Below are 13184 nucleotides of genomic sequence, written 5' to 3'. Positions count from 1 at the left end.
AATGAATAATAAGAAAGTTATGAGCACTTGAATATTGAGATCACTAGTGCCATGTAGATCCTCCCATCGGCAATGCGACCAAGATCTGTGATATCACACACGTACAACTCCCTCATTACTTTAGTACTTATTTCACTTATATTCTCACTTTTATAGAGTCTATCACAAGGTGAGGTGTTCTCTTTATGAGATGACAAGTACAGAGGTTTCACAACATTATATCATTGATGAATCGTTTGTCATATGATTAGAATGAGCAAAAAGAGATGTTTTGGGGTATATTTTCAGTGTCCAAATGGGAGAGTTGTACGTGTGTGACATCACAGATCTTGGTCGCATTGCCAATAGGAAGATCTCCATAGCATTAGTGATCTCGACATTCAAATGCTCATAACTCTTTTATTGCTAGTCCTATTTTACTCAAACTTTTGTTGATCTTATTCTTTGATTTTTCTGCTTTCACAAAAGCTAACTTGCTCCAAGAGTTTCATTCTCCTTTAAATCCAATTCCCATCCAGAACATAATGACCATGTTTTGTGAGCTGACCCAATAAATAATTTTCATGCAGCATTATATATATAACAGTCATACAGGATAATTCACACCAAAGAATCAAAACAAGCCTACACTTAGTATTGCCCATATAAATTCATCGATATCTTTTTTTTCTCTGGTAGAAAGTGTTGAATAGAAAATCAAACTTTGCAATAGAAATGTTTGAATTGCCAGCCCCCCCCCCCCCCAACCCCTATACCCCTGAAACTGGCAAACTCCCAATTTCTAAATATATTCTCAATTGATATTGAGTAATTCCTAATAAAAAAAAGGCTAGGAAAAAAAGTAGATACAATATTGCCAATTAGGGGAATAAATGTTGATCAAATAAGGCATCGGTATTATCCTAAGAGGACCTTGGCCTGGTTGCCATTTAATAGATCCTTTCCTGATATAAACATTTACTTGTTTGTTTGTTTGCAATGCCAGACAAAGGTAGAGAAATTAGTGGAGGTATGTGTATATTTTTCTTTGTTAAATTTAAGATTGATCCTATGCATGTTCATGAAAAATTCATAGTTTTGGTTGAGGTTTTGTTAAAAGTAGCCCCCAATCGAATTAATGTGTGTAATGTAACACCTCAGGTTTCATAGGTTTCGAACAAATTTTCACTTCCATATATAAGCAACAGTACTGGGTATCAATTAATTGCTATTAATTAATGATAGTGATGGTGAGATGAAGAATGATGATTATGGTGAATATGATGGTGATGAGGATGATGATGATGATTTATTATGAAGCTTTTCAAGAAAAAAAATATTGACTTGTATGTGCATCAGTGGTTAGCAGAAGAGGTCTGTACAAATATTGATGATTATGATGATAATGATGACTGACAATGATAATATGGGCAAAATCATTGATTTACCATTTTTTTGTCTTTCCCTTCTTTTTCTGATTCACCCTATATTATTTCACTCTTCCTCTTAATTCTCTTCATCTAATTACCTTTAGCCTACTCTTACCCCTAGCTACTCTCTGCATCAGTATATAATCATTGCTAAATTCCTTTCTTTCTTCTTTTATTTCTATTTCTTTCTTTCGATCTTTCTTTCTCTCTTCTTTCTTTCTTAATTCTTTCTTTCTTTCTTAATTCTGTCTTTCTTTCTTTCGTTACTAATTCTTAAATGCTTATATATCCCAAGCTATATTGAGAGATGGTATAACTACAGTTCATATGAAGCAATTATTTGATCTTTCAGTATCATATGAAACACAATTAATGGTTGACTCAAGTATATAAGCCTATGTGATATATTTTCCAGAGGGAAGTAATTCATAACTATGCAACTATAGATTTATTACTTCAAGTTTTGAAAATCATGAAAATCTGCTTCCCGACGGCAATCATTTGCAAACCTATATGCCCGCCCATGTGCCCCCGCGGCATGTGCCCCAGTCCTAAAGTTAATTAGCATGCTATTTTTGATTGATAATCGATAATAACCTCTTCTTGTTAATACAATTTTGTTTAGAAATTAATCATAATTGATATTTTGCTCAAAATCATATGAAATATGATAAAATAGACCCTATTTCTGAATTATATCCATGAAAATATATTTTCTGTATAGATTTCCATAATAATTCTGCAAGTGCAATTGTAGTCTAAATTTCAAGCTGGTGATATCATGATTTGCAACAAATCGACGTATCATTTTAATTATATTTAATCAAAAGAAAAATATAAATTCCTTCAAAACCTGATCTACGAAAATAATTCAATATAAAACCGTACTACGTATCATAAATATGATTTTGTATGACTCTTTACAAATTAATTCACAAAAACGTCTGAAATAATATTTATTAACGTTCACGATTATTTCCATATATCCTGTGCGAACTGTGATCATGATCTGCTTGTCTGACTGTTTGGCCTTACTTTTCAGAGACGGATATATGTTTTTAAAGATGAAAATAAATTAATAGAGTTTGTTTTAGAACCTGAGAGGTTTTGTTGAGGATGGAAAGATACAGAGCTAATCCGAAATCTAACAAGAATCCCTCATCAGCTGCCTCGAACATGTCGACTGTGCCTCCCGGGTAAGAACTGAGCGCATGCATGCAGGCCTAATTGGTGTGTGTGGACTGTGTACCGTTCCGGTATTGACATTCATTCAGTGCTGTTGCTGCATTCTGGTTCCCCCAAGTTGAATTATATTGAGAAAAATGCATGAAACATGAAAGGACTGTGCCTATGGAATTTGGGGGACATCATGTAGAATGTTAAGTGATTGTTGGCACTACTTTTTAACTTTTATTTTTAGTCTAAATATGCAGTTGGTGATTAATCTGACCGAGACAAAACGACTGAGCTGAGTGAAACTGAATCCCGGTGGGGGGGGGGGGGGGGGGGGGTACTCGAACATGATACCTATGTGCCGCACGTGCCAAAGTCAGGGGTCAGGCTTGGGCTCTGGAACTAAATCCTGGTCTTAAAACTGGGGTCTCCGGAAAGGCTTTTATTTTGGATCAACGATTGCTAAAAATGCAATGCTTTGGTCGACCACATCAAAAAAGGGGGTCTCCGGAACTCATAGTCATAGAGGCTGTTCTCACTACGTTCCTAAAACTAGTTTACTGGGAACCGGTTCAGAAAGCCAGTTTGGAAGATCGCTTTGCTAGCGTTCTCACTTGATCACACGAAAGTGGTTTTCAAAATCACTTCACATATAGCGCTCTTGTTGCTATGGAAACGCTCTCAGTGGGGAGACACGTTTCGCGCGAAATTCGAAACCGCAGCATAGGCATTCTACACCTGTCGTGTGGAGTAGCGCGCTCAAAATGTGCGAAGATCGCTTCCCGAAGAACGGTTGTGTCCTCACTTACGCTAAAACCACTTTTCCGATGCGAAGCGATCTTGAAAACTACATCGCGAGGTGGTCTTCCAAACTGGTTTGGAAGAGCGCTTCCAAGAGCGCTTCGACCGTTCTCACTTAGCGTTAAACTAGTTTCCACTAAACTAGTTTCCACTAAACTAGTTTAAGGAACTGAGTGAGAACAGCCTCATAATTGATTGTAGGATGTAGGCGTCATTGGTAGGCCCTAGCGGCTATGTTCATAAAGCGTGCGTTTGCTAGATTAATATCGGGCGCAGGGTGCTTTGGTGGCCCAGCGCTATGGATCTGCACCAATCGAGCTCGCTGCTCCTACCGGCTGATTAGTTCATGATCAGCGTGCACTGGAACGATATATCACAAATTTGAGGGTCTCTGCAACAGGAAAAAATAGGGATTTCTTTGGCTTTCTGAATTGGTGATGCTATCTATAAATGGAAATTGAGGCTGAAAAAGGGGGTCTAAAGACATGTTACATTGATACTAATTCCCTGAAACATGCCCTTGGTTGCTACTGATAAAAAGTTATTGATAGTACAATGTAGGTCCAAGGGGTGTGACAAAATATCAAGAATTTTGTTGATCTAATTTCTTTTTCAGTTCTTTCATAGTACGGTACTTAAAACATTTTACATTTAGATAATCACCCTGCCAGTAAGTAATCTTGCTACATGCAATCATGCATAAAATGGCAATGCCATTTCAAAACTGAAGAGAAAAAGTTTCCCGGCTATGATGTGTTTTCCCTCAGCAAGAAATTTACCCGCTTTGTGCTGCACTCAACCCGGGTGAGATGAATTGGTACCTGGCAGGAATCATTCCTTGAATGCACTGAGGGCTGGAAGGCAGCTCGAGCAAAATTGTTATTTTCTAAATATACCTCAGATTATTTCCAGATAGATGGTGCTATATAAATGCCTATTAGTATTATTAGGTGGTCTGTCTATGACAGATCACCTCTTAATTTCGTCACAATTTTCTTTATTATTTATTTATTTATTTTAACACCTATGTTTGTCGCCAACTTTTTTCCGAATTGGCTGAATCAATTTGGCTGATTTTTCTGTCATATATAGAGTCTATCATAGAGACGGCATACTAAGCTTGTCAAGGTCATCTGGTCATGATGACGTCATCTACGCGCCATTTTGTAAAATTCTCAATTTGATCATATCAACATAACGGATCAACAATAATCAACCATATTCACATCAAATAATATTTACGTCAAAGTCCATCTGTCATGGTCATCAAAGGTCATGTAAAGGTCATGACGCGCGCGTCAAAGCCAAAAAAATTATCCGAATGGCCTATAAAAATTTTTGGGTACGTTTCAGGTCACTTTAAGCATTTCAAAATTTTGCGCGCGCGCGTTTCCGCGCGTAACTCCTTAACGCAACGCAGAAACACCTTTTTTTTAATACCATTGCATTGATAATATAATTCTGAGCAATTTGATAGCTTGATCAACCTTCTACAACCATTAATAACGAAATTAACACCCGTTAAAGTTTGCAGCACGTGTGCGCGCGAGCTCTCACTACAGGCCATATACGGGCAAAAACCTGCCTATTGAAAATTCTCTGTAGCTCTTTAAATAGTCAGTTGACCCCAATTTTTTTTTTCATATATCGATAGAGTATGAGTTGTAGATTTGATTTCATGTCATCATTGTCCCTCAATTTGATCATGACATCATCAAAATTGCGCCTAAACTGAAAATTTCATTTTTTTCGAAAATGACGTCATGAAATTTATGCAAATTTGATAATAACTCCGTAAATGTTGATTGTCTTTCGCCCAGATTTTGATATGTTGTAGTTTAGAATGTACTCTTTCTCCTGAGTTAACATGAATTTTCATTTTGAGAAACGCATCATGGCGTAAAACAGCGATGAAAAGAGGCATGTCATTTTTCCTCATTTTGCGTGTAATCCATATGGGACATGACTTTTTCTCAAAACTAGATTCTACATTCCTGTATTTCGTGAGCCATATCTCCATTTTTTCTTGTCAGTTTTCCCTGAACTTTTAGTATGTTGTAGCTGAGATTCTTAGCTTTCGGAAGCTTTCGGAATTTTTGATCAGATGCCGGGATCATGCCCGTTTTTTGCTTGCAAAATTGGATTTGCAATTCTCAAATTTGCTTACGTGTAATCTCTATGGGGAATATCGTGGTTCAATGGATAACGCACTTGACTTGCGTTCTCAGGGGCGCAGGTTTGAGTCCTGGGGTGAACAAGATGATTTTTTTTTTCTTTTTTTTTTTCTTTTTACCACCTCGTACATGATCCTTTATGATAATTAAAAGGTATGAAAGTTAAAATTTAGCAAGATAAAACAGATTATAATTACTTTTTTCATATCACATGTATTTTATATATCAAAGAGACCCTTTTCACAGTGCTTTATCATCTCCCGTCTTTCACAAGTATTCCATCCATAATGAACATTCCGTTGTCATAGGCTTTACACTGAAAATTTCATCAAAATTGGATGTAAAATATCAAAGTTTAATATGACATTTTATAGTTTCACTCAATCATCACGAAAGTTATATGCGGCCATGTGTTTTTTTTTTTTTGTGCGACAAGCACAGAAATGATTAATGGTTTAAAACTTTAAAGACATGTGCTACATGGGCATATTTGGTATCATGTGAAAGGGAATCTTTAGCCTATACTAATTACTTAAAGATCCAGACCGGACCCGAAAATTAAATTGATAAATTATATACCAATCGAAAGCTTATAAGCTACTTAATACAGCAAGGTATGCTTTATGCATTTTCACCGCTTCCCAGCTGAGTATTTTGCTTAAGAATATTCCAATTATCGGGCTTCGAACCCCGCTTAGAAAATAGGGTTTATTGTGCTTTTCACCTGCCTCGAGACCGTGACGTCACGTTGTGTAAGAAGCGTCGTGATTCCATAGGTTTGTACACAGAAAAACTGGGTGATTTTTTTTGCTTTCCAGATAACGCATTTCATTCTCTTAACTTCTATCACAGAGGGATATCACATATATTTTTACCCACAAGCTTGAATTTATGAAATCTACAGTTTTGAACTAATTTTTGCCATATTTTATTTCCTGCTTATTTGGCGCAGATTTCAATTATATCTGCATTTAGATTATGTACAACAACTTTTCCTGACATAGCAATTTAGGCCCAATAAGAGCCAATCAAAGAAATCACAAAAAAGATAGTGAATAGTTGTAGGTTTACAACAATTTGAACAGTGAATAATTTTGAGTGCCATTTTCATCTGAAAACAAAAAAAAAATGGATTCATAACATGGAAATGAAAGAAAATACCCAATGCTTTTGTACACAAACGTATGGAATCACAACCCTCCTGACACAACGTGACGTCATCATTTCCAGGCGACGTGGGGGTGCTCAATCGGAGCGTACCTTGGAGGAGCAGTTTCTTTGATTTTTATTTAATATTTTTAACTATTGGATGGAGATATATGTAATATTTTTGGTATATTTGTATTGTATGAATCATTACCTTTATTTTGATATATGATTGTTTTTACACCGGTCAGGGTCTTTAAATGAAAAAAAAACCTAAGGTTACTTTGTTTACCACTAATTAGGAATTATATAATATCAATTGGCCATTTTTGCATGGTGGTAGAAGAGTGTAGCATGAATTTTTATTAGAAACTTAATATTGAATATCACAGTACACTATTATGTAAGAGTTTTGGGTTCATTGGCTTATTCTTTAATTAAAAGTGATTCAAATTTTAAGTTTGAAGAATACGGTACTAATTAAGCTAATTAGTATAATTAGTTTATAAATGTAAATCATGAAGTTCACACGATTTGAAATGTATTGTGGCTGTCAGATGTGGAAAAAAATGAGGAGAGAAAAATATAGTTGTGGGTTAACTTACACAATACACTTTAGAATCGCAAACATTTTGAAAAGAAAAGCACAGACTAATTAAAGACTTGAGAGAGAAATCAATCTGTTGTTAAAGGACAAGTCCACCCTAAAAGATGATTTGAATAAAAAGAGAAAAATCCAACAAGGATAACACTGAAAATTTCATCAAAATCGGATGTAAAATATTAAAGAGAGTTATGACATTTTTAAGTTTCACTTAATTTCACAAAATAGTTATATGCACTTCCTGGTCGGTATGCAAATGAGGAGACTGATGACGTCATCCACTCACTATTTCTTTTGCATTTTATTATATGAAATATACTAATTTTCTCATTGCCTAGTGAAACAACAATCATTAATTCCTCCCTGAACATGTGGAATTAGCATTGTTTAATACTATATGGTTCAGTCAAGTTGGCACTTATTGTCAAATCTGTAAAATATGAAAAATTGTATAATTCAAACAATAAAAAACAAAAGAAATAGTGAGTGAGGGACATCATCGACTGTCTCATTTGCATGTCACCGAGTTGTGTATATCACTGTTTTGCGAAAAATAAGCAAAACTTTAAAATGTCATAACTTTCTTATTTTACATCCGATTTTAAAGAAATTTTCAGCGTTGTACTAGTTTGATTTTTGTCTATTTATTCAAATCAATATTTTTCTGGGGTGGACTTGACCTTTAAGTATGACCTCATGGTATCAAGTTTAACAGTCTGACAGTGATGACTTTGATGTGTAATTTTTGTGGGAAATCAGGCAAGGTTACATGTACATATTTTTCAAAAAAAAATGTCATGAAATTTTGTTTCAAAAGATGATTGCACAAATTTATTTTAGTAAGAGTTATCCCAAACAAGTAATATATACTGTAAACGCCGTTATTTTCGCGGGATTAATTTTTGGCGCTTGGCAGCTTCAAAACATATTCACGGGTTCTTGAATTCGCACTGCACACTCCATAATCACAAAGTCACTTCTCGCCCATCTGTGAATGGTTTTAATTAACATTTCAGCAACAAAATTGTATTTTCTGATCATAATTCTAGCTCTAAAGCAGCATAATTCAGCATTGTTTTGATCCAATCATGAGCTTTTGTGACATATAGCGCAACTTTTCTTTGTGGGGCGGACATCGGGGAAGGCAAAACGGAGGCGCTGCTGGCCTGGTATGGACGGCCGAGCATCGGGTAAGGACCGGGGGGATTACGGCTATTCAAAGTGCATGGGATCAATTAACAAACATGGGCGATTGACCCAACATCTTCTTAAAATCTAAACAGAACTATAAACACTCACTAATCAAACAGCAAAAGCAATTTATATTTCAACCAAAATCATAATTTAAATACCGATCTGCGACTGTTAAAAAAATGATCGCACTGCTTTGGAACAAATTCTCGCGATGCATATGATTTTGGAGCTCAAGCTTGCTTGCTTAGATGCCGCCCTCTATAGGTAAAATTATGCAATCTCTTTGCCAAGACGATACACGCAATTGAACCGCGGTTCAAAACTTGCATTAAAATAGATGCTCATAAATTCGCGCTCGCCGATCTTGCCGCGAAAATTTCCACTTTTACAGTAATTGGAAAGGTCTCAATTTGAAGAGTTGAAATATGCATGTTATTTTCCTATAGGGTGTACAGTTTTCCTGGGAAGTAAATTTTTTCACAGTTTTCCACATATTTTGATCTTTAACTTATGACATTACCCTATGCCTTTTCTGATTGCATTTTTTAATTCCTCAGAGGCTCAGACAATTTCCTTTCAGAATATACTTTTAAGGGTATAGGATGTGAAACATAAGAAATATATTAAGTTAAAGGTTAATTCCATCCCAGAAAAATGCAGATTTGAATATATAGAGAAAAATCAAACTAGAATAACGCTGAAAATTTCATCAAAATCGGATGTAAAATAAGAAAGTTATTACATTTGAAAGTTTCGTTTATTTTTCACAAAACAGTGATATGCACAACCCATTGACATGCAAATGAGACAGTCGATGATGTCCCTCACTCACTATTTCTTTTGTTTTTTATTGTTTGAATTATACTATATTTCATTTTTTTTCTACAGATTTGACAATAAGGATCAACTTGACTAAACCATATAATATTAAACAATGCTAATTCCACATGTTCAGGGAGGAATTAATATTTGTTTCCCTTGACAATGGGGAGAAAATTAGAATATTTCATATTTCACATAATAAAATACAAAAGAAATAGTGAGTGGATGACGTCATCAGTCTCCTCATTTGCATACCGACTCAGATGTGCATATAAATATTTTGTGAAATTATTAAAAGCGAAACTTTAAAATGTCATAACTTTCTTATTTTACATCCGATTTTTATGAAAGTTCCAGTGTTATGTTTGTTGGATTTTTCTCTTTTTATTCAAATCAACTTTTTTGCTGGGGTGGACTTGTCCTTTAAAGACGGTGCGATTTTGGGGGTAAATTTGAGTTGCAACAGAAATGTGACCAACTCAAAACGCATGGCCTTGCACATCCTGGTTGGTTTGCAAACAAGGGAACTGATGACATCAACTCACTAAATTCTTTTGTATTTTATTCTATGAAATATTTTATTTTTTCATTGTCATGTGAATGAAATTTTATTCCTTCCTGAAAATGTGGAATAAATATTGTTTATCGTTATGTGGTTAATTCAAGATTGTCAATATTGTCATATTTGTAAAAATTGAATTATTGTACAATGCAAACAATAAAAAGCAAAAGAAATTAGTGAGGGCCATCATTAAAGGGGAATCCAACCCAAAGAAAAACTTAATTTTATAAGCAAAAGAAAGTTTGAACAATATTGGACAAACAACAAGAAAGTTATGAATTTTTAAAAGTTGTAAATATTGGTAATCACTATACCCATGGAGACTTCAAATTGGCCGCATATGGGATGTCATGTAGTGATGTACATGTAAGGCAAGGACTACTCTTCCATGTACTGAATACATATTATGGCTAAAATGTCATTTTTCCCAAAAGGTTTATTTCAAATAATATTTTTCTTTCATGAAACAATATACTACCTGTGTTATATTTAGATTACTGCCCCAGGGGAATGGGTACTTTATAGGAGATAACCACAAATCCCTGATAATAAAGTACATGGCCTATGGGAAAGTTGTCCTTGCCCCTTGTCATAATTTACTTACCCAGTTGCCAATTTGAAATCTACATAGTATTGGTGATCTCAATTTTAAAGCAGCTATAACTTTCTTATTGCTTGTTCGATTTCTTTCAAACTTTCACAATTCTGTTTAATTTATTGTTCTCCTTCCCAACACGACATTTTATGGCCAAGGCTGGATTCCCCTTTAACTCTTTCGTTTGCATATGACTGAGTCGTGCACATAACTGATTTGTGAAAAATAAGCGAAACTTTAAAATGTCGTAACTCTCTTGTTTTATGTCCGATGTCGATGAAATATTCAGTGTTATGCATGTTAGATATTTCTCTTTTTATTCAAATCAACTTTTTCTTGGGATGGTCTTGTCCTTTAATAATAGTACACTGATTTTGGTGTCCCCTAGGTGAAAGAATTGCAAAATGCAGTGGTTTCAAAACATTGTGCGAGTTGGTGGGAAAATGCAGACGAGATTGCATGCTGTAGTCATACCTGATTTGTGTCTTGCGAAATTGATTTGAGCTTTCTGCATTCTGTCCAGTCTGGGGATTCCCCATTGCTCGTTATGTACATGTGGCTTACTTTGGTACTTCTAGAGTTTGTGTGTCTACTCTTGAGACTTCACAATTATTTCTCAAGATGCAACGCAATGGTAGAAGACGTGAGAGATCATGTGGGAGTCATGATGGGGATACAGAGACGCAGTGTTTACAGAGGTCTGTGTCGTGCAACCATTTTACTTTATACATGTATATTAATTTTGTCTGATTTTTGTCTTACTGTAGTTTTGTAGGCAAATGCTCGGATACATTTATTTTTTATCAGCATCAATTGTTGAAGAAACAGATTGATGATAAAATAATAGCGCACAGTGTTAACCGCAAAGGTAAACATCTGTATTTGCCTTCCCTCACTTTGTAATAAAGTGCAAAGTCGGGAGTAAAACTACTTGGATACATTACTCGCTTCCCTTTTTAGAACTATGGCTATGCAACCTGTGTAATTTGAAATGTTTAGTTGGTAAAGGTGGAGGGCAGATCCATACTACATGTACATGTAGTTGGTGATCTGCATTGTATGTACACGTGTTTGTGTGCTTCTTTTTAATCAAGTGTTTAAATGATACAATTACAAACAAATTTGCAATGTCATTTATGCGTTAGTACACAGCTACTCGTCCTAATTCTAAACTTGATACAAAAAGCTTTCTGTAGAATTATAATTTCTGTGCTACTTCCCCTATTTTCAGAGTGCGGAACATGAATCTGCTGTTGCCAAATTCATAAATGCTGTCTTCGGTTGTTACCATGGCAACGGCACAGTTGGAACTATTTTGATGACCTTGAATATCTACATGTAAATTTTTTGCATTTGTTTTTAATTGGAAGCTTGAAATTGATCAATTGAGTTATTTATACTATGTTTATCTACCATAAGCTGAGGAATATTTGTTACTTTTAAGAAATTCATCATGTGCCATGGCAAAGGCTAAATCTTGACAGCATTTATACATTTGGGCTATTCCACGGTTACCCACGTTACATTTGGAGACACCTTGACTCATACTTGGAGCTGTAACTCCATTATTATTGATAGGAACTAAACATCTCTTTATCACAACATAGTATGCAGTCTGACTATCCTTTGTATAAAAACAAAACTTGGGAAATTTCATTATGCTCCAGGCAAATCTTTGAAATGTGTCGGTTACTCATGTTACATGATTTGGACATGCATAAAATGAAAAGTGGACATAAGCGAAAAGTGTCCTCATAAAAGGCTTTTATGAAAGTTGATTATATCCATTTCAAAGAAGTATATTAAGGAGACAAATTTGTATATAATTCAAAAAATAAAGAACACAGGGTTTTTACTAGGGGTGCAGATAATGTGGTTACTCATGTTACAGTTCAGATGGGCTATATGTACAAAGACACATTAGGGCCGTCTGCACCATCCCGAGTTTTCAAATTAGCGCGCTATTTCTGATCCGGCAAATTATCCCGATCTGAAAAATCTCGAGATAGTTTGCGGTGGAGACGCAATTATCGCGCTAGTTCGTAGGATTAATCCCGAGATTGCAATCCCAAGTCAACTCGGGTTTATTTGCAAAATAGCGCGCTATTTTACGAATTATCCCGCTAATTCGTCGGTGCAGACGCACTCGAGATTTGACTCGGGGTAATTTATTCATGACGTCAGTCCATAATGCAATTCACGTTCCACTTCCGCCTTGGTCAAAACATAAACACGTGGGAAAGTCAACTTTATACATGCGAATAGATATTATCGCGAATAGCGTTCATCAATTGCCTAATCAGCAACGATGGTGTCCCACCAGTGAATGGATTTTGGGAGAGACCAGACCGAAGGGGGAGGCGCTCATCGACGATGGTCATATTCAATAACAACACTGACAGCAGTGTTGTCTTATTCCTTCGCAAAATGTGAGCAAATAGCATTTCTTTCCTCCTTCTCTCCCTCTCTCTCTCTCTCTGTCGTTGCCTCCTACTCCGCCATCATATTTAACGAAGAATACATCACTTCTTCACTCGCTGAGCTGAGAGGATTGTTGCATAACACCGGTCGAATTCGGCGAAAGTGCTAGTGAAAGGAGTACATTGCTTGCATATCGCGGAAAAGTTATTCAAAAGCGCGGGCCGTTGAAACTCCAAGATCCGAAAGTGCGCATGCTCGTAATATCGGTCTTGTTGCCTCGCTC

General features: G+C 35.7%; 1 protein-coding gene across 2 annotated transcripts in view; it reads left to right on the top strand.

The window, feature by feature from the left end:
* Nucleotides 1-13184, top strand: part of LOC129270990 (titin homolog) — a 40665-nt gene that overhangs the window by 3533 nt on the left and 23948 nt on the right. The window contains exon 1 of one of the 2 annotated variants that reach the window (XM_064107007.1): nt 11021-11178. The exons of the other annotated variant lie outside the window; for it this stretch is intronic. Within the exon in view, the coding sequence (XP_063963077.1) occupies nt 11102-11178 (77 nt within the window). The 5' untranslated portion in view covers nt 11021-11101. Of the gene's footprint in view, nt 1-11020; nt 11179-13184 lie in introns of those variants that run through there. 2 annotated transcript variants of the gene reach the window in all.

Source organism: Lytechinus pictus, chromosome 11 (genome assembly GCF_037042905.1).
Source record: "Lytechinus pictus isolate F3 Inbred chromosome 11, Lp3.0, whole genome shotgun sequence".
Classification (NCBI taxonomy): Eukaryota; Metazoa; Echinodermata; class Echinoidea; order Temnopleuroida; family Toxopneustidae; genus Lytechinus; species Lytechinus pictus.
This window is presented reverse-complemented; position numbering and strand designations above follow the sequence as displayed.